The 17500-nt window shown below is 47.5% G+C and overlaps 1 protein-coding gene across 2 annotated transcripts in view; it reads right to left on the bottom strand.

The window, feature by feature from the left end:
- Positions 1–17500, bottom strand: part of tns3 (tensin 3) — a 46795-nt gene that overhangs the window by 15818 nt on the left and 13477 nt on the right. For both annotated transcript variants that reach the window (XM_076293558.1, XM_076293559.1), the window contains exons 7-13: positions 16265–16377; positions 15098–15158; positions 14788–14863; positions 14344–14470; positions 13902–13967; positions 13111–13212; positions 5016–6350 (exon numbers count right to left, since the gene is read on the bottom strand). In XM_076293558.1, coding sequence (XP_076149673.1) covers positions 5016–6350; positions 13111–13212; positions 13902–13967; positions 14344–14470; positions 14788–14863; positions 15098–15158; positions 16265–16377 — 1880 coding nt within the window. The remainder of the gene's footprint in view (positions 1–5015; positions 6351–13110; positions 13213–13901; positions 13968–14343; positions 14471–14787; positions 14864–15097; positions 15159–16264; positions 16378–17500) is intronic.

Raw genomic sequence — 17500 nt, 5'->3', positions numbered from 1 at the left:
AATATTTCTCTCCCACACACACACGCACACACACACACCTTATTCAACACTTCCCATACCTACAGTGTGATATACGAGATCTCGGCACGAGAGTTAAAATGAGACAACCAAATCGGCACATGCAAAATATATCTATACACAGAAAGAAAAACGGAGATATCTGCTAAATCAGGACCATACATGTACAACTGAAGAGGGCCTACTAACAGGATTGCAAATTAAACCCCATCAGGCTTTCTATTGACCATTTCTGCATCAACATACTTCAGAGCAGCCATTATCAGGGCTAACTGAGCTTCTTGCGTATGTGCAAGTAGTCTGGTGGAATCTATCTAGGCTGTTCCCTTCACAGAAGCTGAGAAGCTGTGTTGTTGGATAAGAGACAACATACAGTAGCATGTTTGAGGCATCTAGCACTTAATCAAAACATACGTTCATTCAAGCCACACATATGCTCATTCAGTACACCTTACTGATCATGGCTAAGTCAGATCAGGGGGTCAGCTAGTTAGCATCCTCTATCTTTAAAAATGGCATCCCTCAAGTGCTCACTTCTACCCACCTTGGCTGAAATTCACCCAATTTGTGAATTAGCTAGCCTAGCATCGGCCACTGACGTGAATGGGGCCGGAACTTTCTCCTCTACCTACTCCTTTCTCCAGGTCTATATAATACCTCCATGAGTCAGAGCAAAAAGTCACTGACCCCATGGTGAATGAACCACAGTGACTCATGACTCACACATTCTGTGATCTAAGTGTCTCAGAGTTGATTGACAGAGCAGGTGATGCAGTCAGTAATAATCATCCAAAAGTCAACAGCTCGCTCAGCGTCACTTTTACAATACGAGCCTCACTCGCTGCAAGGAACATTACTAGTTTTCTCAACAATGAGATCCCAACGTTGATACACATTCCATATCTAGGACAAACAGCTATCTTGGTGTTAGACCTGCTGCAGTCTTAAGGTATGTGTGTGTTTGCAGACTCTCCTGAGGGGCAGGGTTGTCTGTAGACAGATGGAGAATGCAGCACCTCGGGGCACACTTGTTCCTTCTCAGAAAAATTCCACAGAACTACCTGTAACACTCTCAGCTCTCGTACAAGAGGTGGGAGTGACTTAACCTTTCAATTTCTGTCTCCCTCCCTCTCTCCATCTGTCTCACTATGTCTCTCTTTATTTCTCTCTGTCTCTCTCTCCCTCCCTCTCTCTCTCTGTCTCACTATGTCTCTCTCTTTATTTCTCTCTGTCTCTCTCCCTCCTTCTCTCTGTCTCATTATGTCTCTCTCTTTATTTCTCTCTGTCTCTCTCTCTCTCCCTCGTCCTCTCTCAATGTACCAACTACCCACCCCCAATAAATGCATACTATAACAATTCAACAATGACTGTCTGATAGTTCTGTAGGAACCTATCAACCTACCTAACAGTGCCTTCGTTTCCATATATTTGCTCATCTTATCTGGCCTTTACTGCAAATACAGCAGTACTTTTACCTGCTGTCTAGAGCTATATATTTTGAAGCCAAATAACCACTGTTTACAAACAAGCAGTTGTTGTAGAAAATAGCTTTTAAAAGCCGGTGTTACCCTGGTCATAATACTTATTATTCAGAGTATGTTTTGACACCAAACAAAGATCTCTGATAATGTATCAGCCATCAGGTATGGTCACTGAGCATTCTTTACATTCCAAGGTACCATATGGTGAAATTCACAATACAACCCTTGGCCCTTACTTGTGCAAGCAACCTGTAGCACAGTATTAACAGACACAACAGCGCAAGAGCAAGCGGCTGGACATCACATGGACTGCAGCATGATCTCCCGACCATATGTACCAATGGCACTGCCCTGACCACAAGCAGTGTTGTATAAAGTACTAGAAAGCAATACTTGAGTAAAAGTACAAGTATCGTACTAGAAAAAGACTTTGGTAGAAGTGAAAGTTGCCTTTTAGAATATTACTTAAGTAAAAATCTTAAAGTATCTGATTTATACTGTACTTAAGTATCAAAAGTAATTTTCTGATATTTAATGTACTTAAGTATTTGAAGTAAAAGTAAAAAGTAAAAAGCAAGCGGTTTTATTTTGAACTTTTATTGTAAACTTTATTTTGGCTTTCTTATAGTAAAGCATAAAGCATATTCAGGGTTCCCATATCTTCTTAATCTCACTCATCAAATCAAATCACATTCTTTTCTAGGACTTTTTAGGCACAAATTACCTGCTTGTAGGGAGAACATTTTGGTCATGTGGCATGAACATTTCTAGGGCTTACGAAAGAAGCTGGTTTTCAAAGTTGCCAGAATTCAGTGCCCGGGAGTTTCAGGCCCAAGACCGACCATAGTGGTGGAAATTGGATAAATTAAGCAACATTTCAGCTCTTACTATCCTGTAGTTTTTATTAGTACCATGGTTCAACAAAGTGTAAAGGTTATATAATAATTCACTTCAACTGAGAAGTTAACAAAAAATATTCCACTATTACCAAAATATTCCTACTAGTTACCAAAACAGAAAGAAAGAAAGAAAGCCTTTGAAATGTAGCCTATCCCATGCTTCCACAAAGAGGCATATTGAACTAATGTTTAGGCTACATGTTTTTTGCATGGGTAGGCTATATTGTTGTTTGGTGATTTAGCCTACTCCTTTACTACACCCTCTTCTGAGCAAACAAGGCATATAGGTTTATCATGTAGGGAAATTGCTCTTTCTTACATTAAATAACTTTAATTTATCCTCTCTACTTGTCCCTGTAGTCATGGCCTCCTCATCACTAATTTCAGGCTCATCATTTTCAGTGGTCGACTGGTTGATCTCTCTCCTGGCCTCTTTCTACCCTCCATCCTTCCTGACGCTTGTGTCTACTGTAGGGCCGGCTTGGCTATCCGTATCTGAGAAAACCTTTTGGAAAAGACGGGCTATATGGATCCAACCAACTTTTTTTGGGAGGGGAGAACTCCCTCACGTAGGCTACAACCCATGCAGAGGCATTGCATTGGTGTCATGCACAGAATGCGGAACGTGTCCTACTTTAAGAAAAGATAGACTAACGTGACAAATGTCAATATTTGTTTCCTCGACCGGGCCAAAAGTGAAGCGGCCCACCGGGAATTCTCCCGATTACCCACCCCAGGCCTGATTCAGTCTTACTCTTCTTGGACTGAAGACAACTCCTGCGATGCTATGGATAAATAGCCTTTCACAGGCCGCTAGGGCAGGTAACCGATGTACAGAAACATTTCTTGCAAATACGGCCACGGGTGTATGACGTTATATTTACCACTACCCTGTTCACCACTATCGTCGGGGTGGTCATCTATGATAACGGGAGGTCCTCCAGTAGTTGCTCGTGCTTCCATGGCGGTTTCAGTTGTGCGTCCTTCTCCTTTAGCAACAAACAAGCGCTGAAATAGAGCGTGCAGCGTGCGTAATGCAATCTAGGAGCAGTGATTCGCCAAACCTCCCTTATTGCAGTCGCACACATTTTTTCTAATTTTATGTTTTAGTAACGAGTAACGAAGATGCTTAGTGGAAATATAACGGAGTAAAAGTATACATTTTATCTAGGAAATGTAGTGGAGTAAAAGTGGAAGTTGACATAAATTTAAATAGCGAAGTAAAGTACAGATACGTGAAATTTCTACTTAAGTACAGTAACCAAGTATTTGTACTCCGTTACATTACAACACTGCAGATCCCTATTGACACAAGCAGATCCCTATTGCGTGTATTATTTTGCCACTTTGCCTATTCATGTTTGTCCAATGCCAGGAGAGCTGCTTTAAACTACTTCAACTCCATTCCAAATGCAAAATAGTCAGCTCTATCTTCAGCCCCCCGCCCCCAGCCCAAAGGGCAAACGAGATCTGTCAGTTTCAATTCTGTTGAAGGAGGGACCTGAGGCGAGAGAAGAGGAGTGAAACACCTGGTTTTTAAGGACTTCAGCACATGAACATATGAAATATTGTCAACTCCTCCACTGAGGCCCCATGAATCAAAATAATCACTTTGGTGTTGTAGGCCCTTTCATGCTTTCAGCCTCTGAGGAAGTTTTTATACAGCTCTCTGTAGGCTGAGAGAGCAGGCACTAAAAAAGAAAAAGGAATCTTTAGATCAGAGTCCATGGAAGCTGAATAAAAGTCTACGCTCTCTCTCTCTCTCTCTCTCTCTCTCTCTCTCCCCTTCTCTCTTTCTCTCTGGTGTTCTACTCTGATTCCACAGGCAGATAGTTGTGAGCAGGCAAGCCCAAACAGCGCCTGTTACCTGCCGACTTTGTCAAAACATCTGAAAACCTGCCAGCAATCTCCCCTGTTCTTAAATGGGTCTCGCCAGCCTGGAACTAATGACTGTGTTCCAAAGGTGCTGTGGAAAGACCTTCATTCATGCACACACACACACACACACACACACACACACACACACACCACACACACACACACGTACACAGGCACACACACACACACACACACACACACACACACACACACACACACACACACACACACACACACACACGCACAGACGTACGCAGGCACACACACACACACACACTTTTTCTACAAAAGTTCCTGGGTTAAGGAACTGCATGTCCTTGATATAGGATTGGATAGGATGGATTTGGCACATACCATTTCTGCTAGGATTGAAATACTCTAAACCATATACCATGGCCACCACCAACAACACACCGCCACCAACACCACACCACCACCAGCCACCACCATATGTAACCACAGAGCCAAAAGGTAGGACGCCGATGTCCACAGAGAAGGAGTGGAGAAGGAGAAGTCTAACAGTAGTAGTAGAACAGTAGAATCAAACTGATGATTTCTAAGCAACGGCCTCAAATTGACCTCATCATCTGTATGTATAACTCAAAGTAGCCATTCACTATCCAGTACATAAACAGAATGATCACCTATTTATTTTAGCTTCTTATGCAGTCTCATCAAGAGCGAGCTTCTTAACCACCACCACCAGACTAAGGTCACCCCAGGGCCGCCTGCACCTTACCTGGCTGCTGCACCGCGGCTCGGCTATGTCCACTGACTCTGTGAGTGGTCCCGTTGGGGCATGCAGTGGTGGGGCCGTTGGCAGGAGCGCCAGCGTTCCTCTTCACCGAGCTGGAGCGGGTGGGGATGGGCACGAATGTGGGGTCCAGGTCCATGATCAGCTGGTTGAGCTGGTCGATGGAATTGTCGATGTCCACCGTGAGCGAGTTGAACTCTTCGTCGCGGCTCTTGTCCGCGGCTGTGCGGGAGGCGGTCATCTCCGGGACAGCGTTCGTGCCGTTGCCCTGCGCGGCGGCCGGCGGCTCGGGCGACGGGCTGGCGCCCTGCTCGGCCACGCGGCGATAGCCGTCGGTCGGCATCGCCGTCAGCGCGGCCACCTCAGCGGCGAGCTCCTCGGGCAGGTAGGAGTACTGCTGGGCGGCCACCATCTGCTGCTGCTGCACCCACGTGTGGGTGGAGTAGCCGCCCTGTTGGAAGGACCCGGCGTGGGGCCCCGTGCCGCAGGGCGAGGGTGAGGACGCCGTGGGCACTGAGGCGCTCCTCTGACCCAGGCAGCCGCGTCGAGCCTCGCCGTACGCCCGCTCGCACTCCTCCGTGCCCGCTGCCGCGTGGTGGTACTGCTGCTGGTGCTGCTGGTGCTGCTGGTGCTGGAGATACTGGTGGCCGTGATGGCTGTTGTTGTTGAGGTGCTGGTGATGCTGCTGCTGCTGGTGGTGGTGGTGGTGGGCAGCCAAGTCCTCTGGCCCGCCGGGGCTGCCGAAGCCGTCCGACAGCAGTGAGTTCTGGCTGCTCTCGTGGCAGGACGAGGACAGCGTCCCCAGGCTGTCGGTGCTGCGTAAGTCGTGCCCGGACATCAGGAGGCCCTCCTCGTCGTCCAGAATGTCCGTCTCCCGCTCCTTGGGCGATATTTGCGGCCTGCCGCCGCCGTGGTTGGCCTGGGCCTGGTGCGTTGCCCTGTGGACGCCCACGGCCGCGACACCGTCCCCCTCCCCCTCCACGCCGCCCCCGTGGAGCATGCCGGCCGGGGTGTCCAGGCCGAAGCCGCTCAGCAGGCGCTGGAGCTCGGCCCTCTCCTGCTGGCTGGGGCCCGACGCTTTGGTGGCGGTGGCGGTCGTGGTGGACGAGGACGGCAAGGAGCCGCGCTCGGTCCACAGGGAGGCGTTGGACAGGCCGGAGTCGCTGCTGGCCGACAGGGCGTGGTCGCTGTGCTCAGGGCTGCTGGTGGCCGAGGCCAGGCCACCGCCGGCCCTCCTCAGCGCGGAGCTGTCACTCGGACTTCTGGTGGCCACCGCCTCCGCTTTGTCCAGAGGGGAGCCCTGGGACTGGGACTGAGGCACTGGGGGAGAGACGAGATGCAGCTACTTCAAACAGCTGGGGCATGCACGCACGTACGCACACACACACACACATATATGCATGCACACACACACTCATACACACAAACACACACACACACACACATGCATGCACACACACACACACTCATACACACAAACACACACACACACACACACACAAACACGCACACACACACACACACACACATATTTGTTCACTTAATATTTCAGTCACATATACATTATCATATACATTCTGGCTTGTATCATATCATACCCACACAACAACAGACACAAGCATAGCCTCCCTTCTTACCTAAACCAATTCTAACAAGCTCAGACACATTCACATTCACAACATTCATTTGCACCTCCACACAACTGCTTCCACGCGCACCAAGAAACAGCATCTGTTGACAACACTCATATGACGACAGGACGGTGGATTACAAAGAACACAATGGTCTATTCAGAACTCTTTGTTTGAGACAGACTAGTTTTATCCACAGAAAGAGGCAATGCTGGGGTAAAACAAACTCGAAATCCTTCATAATGTCTCCAAGTAGTTCAGCGGAAAAAAGAGACAGCACGCCATTTGGGAAAGATTGCTTTCAATCTTTTGCTCCAAGACACTTTTCACTGCTCTTTCACACTGGTGCTAACCGTGAGGACATCTCACCCAAGCACGAAAAAATAGCAAATGGTGGAAAGAGAGGGACACATTGTTCTCCACACTTTTCATGACACGACACTTTTGCCACAAATAACTCAACCTAAGGTTTTCACTCAGAACATAACAACCCCCCCCCCCCCTGAACTGCAACACACAAGACTGCTTCACATTACTCCTTTTCTCTTTTCTTCTGGGGAGTGGAGGATACATTTCTACCCAGAGAAGCAAACACAGTATATGAGTGGTGACACTGTATAGCCCCCCTAACCAACATGGGGAGGGAAATTCCACACAGATCTAAACAGAGCCGTTTCCTTGTTATTCCAAAGCTCGAAACCCAACCTGTGGCTTGTAATGGACTCGAGGCCAATAACTCTTCCACATTTGACCTGAGCATTCCACACCACAACGTGATTTATGGATCCACTTCCAAACAGACCCCCCTCCCCCCCCACACACACACACTTCTCTTTCACACACAAACACACACACACACTCACACACATAACCCCCCGACCCCCAGCATATGTTTGAACATCTTCCCCAAAGCCTCGAAGAGACAGCGCTCAACCACACCAAGAGGTCAAGAGGCAGAGACCCCATTATGAGAAAGCAACAGCACTCGTCATGACACTGATCACAGAGCAGCAGAGGGTTAGAGAGGAGATCAGGTACGTTACCCACGGCAGCACGCTCAGGCGCTCTGGAGCACAGACCAGAACGGTGGACGGTTACACACACACACACACACACACTCGTACAACCATACACACCTGAAACACAAACACACTGCTGCCACAAGCATTCTCCTGAGTTTGCAGGGGAGCTGCGCTTGCTTGCTTTCTCTCTCTCCGGCGACTAGAAGGCTATGAGGTCCAAATACCAGACACGCATGATAAAGGCTGCCCTCCCTCCCTCCCTCCCTCCCTGCCTGCCTGCCTGCCTGCCTGTTGTTGGTTGCCAACCACTACCACAAGCCCCCCACGAGAACCCCCCCTTTCCTCTCCGCTTCAGTCACACTACACACACACTAACACACAGACACACACACACGTGCACACTCACATCCTGCTTGCTGAAGTAACATTCAGGCTTCCGGTCAGGCTCAGGCCCTGGACAGATGTCCAGAGAGCTCCTGGACAAATCCCCCCAGCAGCATTCCTTCCAACAAGCATATGTCTCTCTCTCTCTCCCTCTCTCTCTCTCTCTCTCCCTCTCTCTCTCACACTCTCCCTCTCTCTCCCTGACACACTGGCTCTCCTCCTCCACCAGTCACTCCCTCCAACCTTTCTTTCCCTTGCTCTTTCTCTCCCCTCCTCTACTCCCCCAGCCTGCTTCTCCCCCTCCCCCTCCTCTTTCTCTCTCTCTCTCCCTCTCTCTCTCCCCAACTTTAGTCTCACACCTCTCCATGGGAAAACAGCCAGCCTCTTACCTTCTCATTCATCCAGAGGTGAGCATGCTCAGTGAGCCCTCACTCCCTAGTGACCAGGGCAGGAGAGTGTGTGTGTGTGTGGGGGGGGGGCGGCGAGGGGAGATTGGGGGGTCCATGCAGGCGGTCAGCCCAGTGAGATCCTCAATTTTTCGCCCTTTTCAATTCTCTGAGTGTGTCTCTCTCTCTCTCTCTCTCTCTCTCTCTGTGTGTGTGTATGAGTGTGTGTGTGTGTGTGTGTGTATGTGTGTGTGTGTGTGTGTGTGTGTGTGTGTGTGTGTTTGCCCTCCACACAAGCTGGAGGACGGTAACTTTGACCAAATATGGAGAGTGGAATGTAAACACTGGGGGCAGGGCCAGTGAGGAGGGGGCGGAGATTGGGAGACATGGCAACCTGACACCTAACACCCTTTTCACAGGACTCAGAGAAGAGAAAAGAGGGAGAAAAGGAGTAGAAAGGGAGAGAGAGAGAGAGACAGGGAGAGAGAAAGAAAGAGAAAAAGAAAGAACTGGATCATTATCCAACCACCTGAGACAACTGAGAGTGCCACTTTAGAAAGAAAAAAGGGAAGAACAGCAGGGAAGGCAGGAGAGAGAGGGAGAGAGAGAGAGAGGGAAGGGGGGGGTAGAAAGGAGTGAGAATGAGATCCCTTGATTCGAGAGAAAGAGCAAAACAACATTCCTTCCAGCACCAAACACTTCACACTGCCCAGCCATGCTTTTTAATTAGGGAATCTCTGCCTTCTAGTTGGAGCGCCCTCCTCCTCCGTCTTTAATGAATCCGGGCCAGCGTTCCCCCTCGCACTCTCATGAATCGCTAAATTACACGGCTGCCATCGACACACATTACGCCACTGCTGGGGAACCAGATGTGCTCAGACCTCAATTGCTGGGTTCAACAATTGTTTCGAGAGTTTCCTTCGCCTTCCCATATAAACACAGGCATCGGCTGACATCCACGCATTGGTTAACCAGACCCCGGGGAGAGGGGAAGGCTTCTGCTTCCGGTCGATGACGTGGAACACACTCTAGCCCGAGCCCTGAACCCTTGAACCTGTGCTCAGGTGCTCAGACTCGGTCATTGCAGTGATCACATCAAGGCCAGGAGCTCTCTGTAGTATCAAAACTATCCAGCTGAGAAGGATTATTTCTCACCACAAGACCAACCCACCAGAGACTTTTCTCAGCATGTCTGTGGCCGGACGGGGTGCGTGTGTGTGTGTGTGTGTGTGTGTGTGTATGTGTGTGTGTGTGTGTGTGTGTGTGTATGTTGGGGGTGTCATAGTGATAATAGTGAATGTTGCCGAATACACTCTAACAGTGGTTCCACCATTTGCACCAAGAGGCTAAATCAGCAGAACTGAAAGAAAACAGTTTGGGGCTATGTTAAACAGCTACAATGTTTTGGCTCAGAAACTGTTGCTTAACACTTGTTATGAAACATGCTTTTCATAATGCAAATAATGTCTATCAGGACTGGCAAAAAAAGGAAAAAACAAGTGAGCTTGAGATAGAGAGACAGGGGAGAGAGGGAGAGAGAGAGAGAAAGAGACAGTGAGAAAGAGACAGAGACAGAGAGAGAGAGAGAGAGAGAGCACTTTTGACATTGGCTTCTGAAATAAAGCAGCTTGAGCGGCCGCACTGTAATTATAATTCCACCCCCCCCCTCCTCCCAATCCCTCTTCCCTCAGATGCACCACAGCACTGGCCTGTGACTCAACACCACAGTGGCCTTCACTCCAGCCCATTTCACTCCTCGCTACGCGTACCAGGCTTGGGGCGGTCAGGGCGGGCGTGCAGGCGCACGGCCCTCGAGTAAAACACACACATTCCGCGCGTAAAAACCCCAATCCTGTCTGACTCACTTGGCCGGCGCTCAGACAGCAGGTTGACACGGCAGGGCCAACCAGCGAGGTCTCCGAGGGCCTCCCAGGCCTGTGGTTGCTCCACACATTCAAATAGTCCACATGAGTCATAATAACAAGGTCTGAGGCTGCCTAATGGCATCATTGATGGCTCCAGTTGCTTCCCCTGCATACCGATGCTGCGTGCTAACACACAGCCACTATCACCACTTGTTATTCAACCCTGAGGAGCCAGGGAAAGCTCATCTCGCCGCACACGTGTTTGATGAGTGCAGAGGAAGTCATGGCTCAGGCCAAATGTTTGGCTAATTTGTCATGGCTTCATGACTCACATTTATTGTAAGTCAGTGTTTTGGAGACCAAAATATCAACAAGAGTTTTTAAATACACATACAGGTGTGGAGCTTATTATGCTACATCACTGAAAGAAAACAAAAGGTAAACAAGACTCTACTCTCATAAGACTTCATCCATGCATCCATCCATCCATCCATCTATTTGTTAATTGTTTAGAACTTTGCTACCATAACCATGCGCTAGTTAACTGTTTGGAAAGCACAAAGCACAAATAGGTCTATAATCAACTCTGTGGAAGACCTACAAGCACTAACCTATAGTGTAATGAGATATGAGCATGTGATACCTCTTCACACACACACACACACACACACACACACACACACACACACACACAAAGAGAGAGGAATGTGAGGCTCCATTAAAGATCACACAGCCGCTCACTCCAGTGACTGACGGCTGAGAGGAAGAAAGGCAGCTTGTCTCAAGCAGTCGTAGAAAGACGCTGAATTCCAGCCAGGCCACTGCTCAAAGTTCCCACTGCTAGTGTTTACTTGTGAAAAATGCTGCAGACTTATACGCCAAGCCCTTCTTCCCAACACTAAAAATATTCCGCATCAACAACCCCCCAAAATATCACATCAAGCAAGGCGAGGCGACCGACCACTTTTTTTTTTTTTACGAATGAGGCAGCCCTGTTTTGAAGCAAAGAGTAAGTCATTTGTTTTCATTAGAGGCGTAGCAAGTGAAGAAAACAAATGCGAAATGCTGAGGGGCTAGGGAGGGGCTGTGTTTTGAAGCTTCTAGATTTTTCTATTTTCAGATGGTTGTGAATTCCACGGGAGACAAGGCCGATTTGGCAAAGCAGCAACCGCAGTTAGAGTAGGACGCCCTTGGATGTTACTGTTTGGCTGTCGAGATGGTTTGTGTGTGTGTGTGTGTGTGTGTGTGTGTGTGTGTGTGAATCTTCTGTGGAACACCACCCAGTTCTGATAGAAAAACACAATAACATCCCAGGGGAAGCCAGTGCTCTGTCTTTGACCTGTGGGCTGGCAGGCTCCCAGAGGCCTGGACCACAGTGCCCATCCCAGCAGCCCCCGCCCGTCCTCGGGGAAGCACAGACAAGACACCAGCACCAGGCCACACTGCCTCAGCACAGTACACACTGCCCCTAGAGGACACTCACAGAATTGCAGGACCACATGCATCAAAAAGACACACCGAAGCATACAGTATCAGCCACTGAACAAAACACACACAAAAACACCAGGGTGTGTCTTTTCAGAGCAATTTTCGAGCTGTTTTGCTTCTGTAAGGTCTTTTTGAAAAGTGCAGCATAATGGCAGGGATTATCTCTGTTCCTGTTACTTTTCCGTGATGTAAACATTCATTATGATTTGCTGTGTACTTTTACAAGTCTGCTGTTTGCACCCACTTTAAGTGTTTTTAAATTCATTTCCGTGCAATTTATTATACTCTACAGCAGCCTAAAGGATTTTTCTTGGCAGAATTCAAACCAATCCATAATATTTGGCTCCAGTGCCTCCAGCTCCTGCCAAACACTTCATTCCTGCCTGACTCAGAAAAAAAATGATGATGCACAGGCATGCAAAAGGCCCAGACGAGCAAACCCCGACAGAAGACAGCCCCCTGAAAGCACTGCAGAGTTCCGTACTGACCAAGCAGAACAGCACATGCTTCAAGTGGGAACGCTGGTATTTGAGTTTTACTGATTGGGGGGGGGATTCTCTTCTCTGACCTACATCTGCTGAAGTACCAAACAGACATCCACAGAACAGAACTCTGCTGCTGGAGTCATTAAACGCAAACCCCTGTCTCTGGGCCACTCATGCCCTCAGTCCCATTCCAACTCATGCCTGCCTCAGTCTGTGGACGTGTGCTAATGTCATCAGGCTGGGCTGCTGTTGGAAGAGGTGCTGGTGCTGGAGGTGGTGTTGGTGGTGTTGGTGGAGGTGGTGTTGGCAGGGTGTGTGGGGGGTTCTGTGTTCACAGGAAGCACCAGACTCCCAACACGAGTGCGCGGAGCAAGGCAGGAGATTTATCGTGTGTGTCAGCGAAAACACTCGCTCAGCACTGCAGCGAGTCCCATCAAGGAAAAGCGCCATTACGCATTCCGACGCTGCCAAACAAGCTCAGGAGCGATCCGCCTCCAAGCACCCGTAACGCTGTCATGAGCTAATGACATTATCCCTGGAGGTTTTTCTTAGCCACGTAAATGCTATGAGAATGCTATTTGCTCTGCACAGTGCTCATCCACTTCAATCTGACTTTGACTTAAACACAACTAGCCTAGCGCTGCACATGTTCCTGAATCTCAATAGTGCATAACGCTAACAATACCATCACCTTATATTTGTTAACCAAAGAGCACATCTGTTAAAATCCATCTGCTAAATTAACATCTGTATGCAAATGTAATGCATGTTCAGGGCATTGCAGTTCTGTGCATGTGGAGACAGAAGACTAGCCCTTACCTTCACCGTTGCAGATGTTCTGGTAGGAGTCCCATCGGGTCAGCGGGTCGGTCAAGCTGTAGTCCACGGTCACATCTGGGCCGTTCTGCCAGCGCTCCGCACCTGAGACAACAAGCAGAGACAGCACGCTGTGAGAGTGTCCTCCAGGACCAGCAGGCCTCCACGCACCACAAACAGCTGCAGCTTAGTCCACTGAGGGGGGGCCACAGGGATCCTCACTGCTGCAGAGTGCTAAACTCTAAACTGGGCAATGACCTCTCTCTCTCAACTCTCTTGTGTGAGCACTTAAAGCTGAAACACACACACACACACACACACGTGTGCGCACGCGCACGCATACATGCATGCTCCCGTGGGGTTGGGAGACAGGGCCTGCTGTGCTTTTTTACGTCCCTGTCAGGACTCACTTCACACAACATTTCCCTTCTATGGCATTCCACATCCTCAGCTTTACCCAGCTCAGCAGGAGTGTGTGTGTGTGTGTGTGTGTGTGTGTGTGTGTGTGTGTGCGCGCGCCTGCGTGTGTGCGTGTGTGCATTTGTGGGTGTGTGTGTGTGTGGAGCGGTGTGTAAGAGAGTGGGAGAGGGACAGAGAGAAAGAGACAGAGTGAAATGTAAATGAATCAAGGGACAGTCCATCGGTATGAATGAGATGCTGGTGAAAGGCCCATGTGTCTCACGACAGCATTAAAAGCGCTATGCTGAATAACGTTCCCAAAGTGAAGCAGCAGAAAACATCATGGATCTTAATTACGCCCAGAGCAAGAGAGTGGGAAGACAAACGGGGAATACCTTGGATCTTCTCTGGGCCCTCGGAAAACACTAGCTCCACTTTTCCATAATCCGGAAATCTGGAATCTGGAATGTCAACAGGGAGGAATGTTAGTGTGGCTTGGAGAGATGGATGAGAGAGTAATAGAGAGTGGAAGAGAGAGTGACTGGAGCATCTGGCTTGTGTTCTCACGTAGGAGTTATGACAGAGATGACACAGCCCAGGCAAAAAATAGCCTACAGTTTTCACTGCTCATTTCTCAAAAGAGAAAATAGGAGGGAAAACAGTAATACTGTGGGTTTTGCTGAAACTCCACACTTTATACAATGCAGACCAATTGAGAAGTACCTTAGACATACTTCAATGTAGTAACCTTCATGACATCTCAGTCAGGAGGGTCTTAAAAAATTCAACTGATCACTGATTACTGATCCGAGTTCAATAGTTTTTTTTTTAACTTACCTTTGTTAGCACACTCCATATCCTCTTTCTCAAACATAAGATTGTAGCCTTGCACCGCTCCTGTGTGGAACTGCAGTCTGAAAATGATGTCCCTGTTGGAGGCACTGCTCTTATGATAGCATTTGACCTGAGAGTAGAGAGGAAAGAACAGGCAGTGTCTGTTTATACCAACATACAGTTTGTTATGCTGAACTACAGAATCTTCAGTTCTCTGTAGTTCTCATGTACAGTAAACAACAATGGCTAACAGATGATGGTAAATAAATACTACCTACTTTTAATCTTAATGTAGTGTCCTGGAATCAATCTGTTTTGTTCTAAATTGTTCATCTAAATTCATTCAGTTTGCAATGCAGAATACAATCAGAAAAAGTAGCAAAGACTAGAAGAGAAGAGAAGAGAAGAGAAGAGAAGAGAAGAGAAGAGAGGAGTTGTTGTGGTTACCATGATGTCTCCCTTCAGCAGCTGAGCCGGCTCCAGTGCGATGCATAGCCTGTTCCTGTGGCCTGGCCCGATGAGACTGTATCACAGGCAGAGACCCAGAGTAAACACATGGCACCCCATTTCCACACTGAAGCCCATTTCCATATGAAAGCAACCAATCCGAATCAGGGCTCAACTCACATGACAAGGGGAAGCCAATGAGAGTCAGGCTATCAAATATTAGCTCATCACTTGCACCAATCACAAAGGATGCGGAATCACAGAGGAACACCCATTTAAGCCCTCAGTCACAGAAGTGAAAAGAACTTACTAAACTCCAGAGGAATAGACGGCCTGCATCCCCTGGTAAACCTTCAGGTATGGACGACAGACTGTCAGGAACAATAAAACAAACATCCCAAAGGATCTTGTAAGCATCTCCAGTTTGACTACACGAGAACAGTCTTTAAACACAGATGGGCAGCAGACCCTCGGTCATTAGCATAACAATAGAGGCCGCTTAGCACGTGAATAAGCAACAGGACAAAACTGGACTGTTGAGTATGGCTGGATAGGACACAGATCACCCGACAGAAGACTCCACATTAGCAAACACTTGGGCATGAATACAGACCTGGTGTAATGGTTATGCAAACAGTTTGCAGGTCAAACAGTGGACAGTTTACACAGGTTTAGACAGTTTGGACATTCCTTGTACTAGCATGCGTGTTTCTGTGTGGTATAATTTAAGCCTTCATGGCTGTTGTGGTACTGAATGACAAATGGCTGATGATGTCCTGGCCACAAATGCCTTCCCTTGCGTCTGTTCTGGAGATGTTTAAAGTCTGGATTTGTTGTTGTTGTGGTTTGTTTATGTGTTTATGACATCTTTATTGAAACACAAAGCATAAACCATGTCACTGTTGTTTTGCTACAACAGGCAAGCTTTATTAAATACCAAATAATGGAAGACAGCTGGTTCAGTTATGGAAAAGTTATGGTCCTTATAGCATTGTATTAGATACTTTTGTATTATGGGCGATTACCCAGAAACTTGATCTGCAGGCCTTTTCAGACCCTGTGTACAAACTATGTCAGAGTTGCTTAAGGAATGTTTTCTCAGAGAGGGAAGTAGCGTGTGATTGACTGCCTACATCTTAAATTACTGCAATTTGTCACAAGTAGCTTCTACTTAAGATAGTGCCACTCCCTATGTTTTATACAGCCAATTTTGTTGAAAGCCTTCCGTCTTCACTTGCAGTGATTTGTTGAGAAACATGCAAGGAAATGCTGGAAATGTGCACAGACCTCAGCGGATTTGTTCAGTCCAGATTCTCTCTGCTTTTAATTCTTTATATTTTTCCCTTTCATGTGTGTGCGTGTGTAGTAGTAGTAGTAATAGTAGTAGTAGTAATAATAGTAGTAGTAGTAGTAGTAGTAGTAAACTGATATGAAACGTTTAAAAGCCTCTGTAGTGTTGGTTTGATCTGGCGGTTACCTCCAGCACTGTCGAAATTGGGGATCCCGTGGACGATGACCCAGTGTAGGAAGAGAGGCGAGGCGTTGATCTTCATCGAGCCGCTCAGAAGGCTGTTCAGGATCCACACATATCTGAAGAGTGGACAAGAGAGACACGTGAATGACAGTCATCCCCAATCACATGTTCACAGACCACTCGGGGGAGAGCAATACGATCACACGGTATCAGTCACAGCCCTGTGAGGTTCAAGGCCACAAAATGGCTGATGGCACTGTTTCACAACCATCAAGCACAACAATGGATACATGTGGGAAATGATCATCTGAGGAGTCAAATGATGTTTTTTCTCATCACTGTGTCAAGGGTCCGCTTAAAGAAAGGAACCACAGATGAGTCACAGCAAAGTCATACTCGGTTACCACGGGTCACAAGTACTGCTTTTAGGGTGTTTCACAAAGGCCATGGCGAAACTTCACACAGACCTACGATGGTTCACCCTGAAATATATACACCACTCTTGGCACAGTGCTGCTGTGCAATTACTATAATCTGATTAAAGTGAAAAAAACTAGGAGTTGTTACATTTATTGCTATTGTTGTCGATTCAAAAGTCAGCAATTGTTTGGCAATGGCATATTATTGAGCATAAATTACTCTTCCATATGTATCCAAATCTGTATTTTAAATGCACATTTATTTCCAATACTATTTACAGACTAGGTGAGCCCTTGTAGTCTTTTTGTTGTTTAACAGATTAACTGCTAAGGGCCTATATTCACGAAGAATCTTAAGGCTGAAAGTAGCTCCTGACTGGCAGATTTAGGGGAAACTAATGAAAATTAATGGGCTTGTCAATCTTAACTTTAGGATGCATATTTTATTTTTTATTTTTTTACTAAAAGTAATTCATAAAACACTTTAGGGCTAAAAGTATTGCCTATGTCTGTGTAACCTGCGCTGTGTTGAACCTGCGTGATTCAGCCCTGCACACACCCGGACTCAAACCCGTGCACAGCAGCACCTCGAATCGGGAGTCGAGCGTGCTGAAGCTAAAAGCCCAGGCAGGCTACAGCTCGCATGCTAGCAATACTCTTGAGGCGTCGGGGAGTGAGGTTTACCAACGTTTCACACGCTCAGCTAAGCTAGCTGGCATCCGTTAGATCTGGAAGAACTAAGAAGTATTCGAGAGGAGTCCTAACTCACTAAGACCAGTCTACAAATAATCGTAAAGCAGCAGTTTGTATCATTTCACAT

This window comes from Alosa pseudoharengus, unplaced genomic scaffold (assembly GCF_046254945.1).
Source record: "Alosa pseudoharengus isolate Yale_2024_CS ecotype anadromous, Long Island Sound unplaced genomic scaffold, YU_APseudo_1.1 YU_APseudo_1.1_scf_2, whole genome shotgun sequence".
NCBI lineage: Eukaryota > Metazoa > Chordata > Actinopteri > Clupeiformes > Clupeidae > Alosa > Alosa pseudoharengus.
Note: the sequence above shows the minus strand (reverse complement) of the source record. Positions and strands in the feature narration are given on the sequence as shown.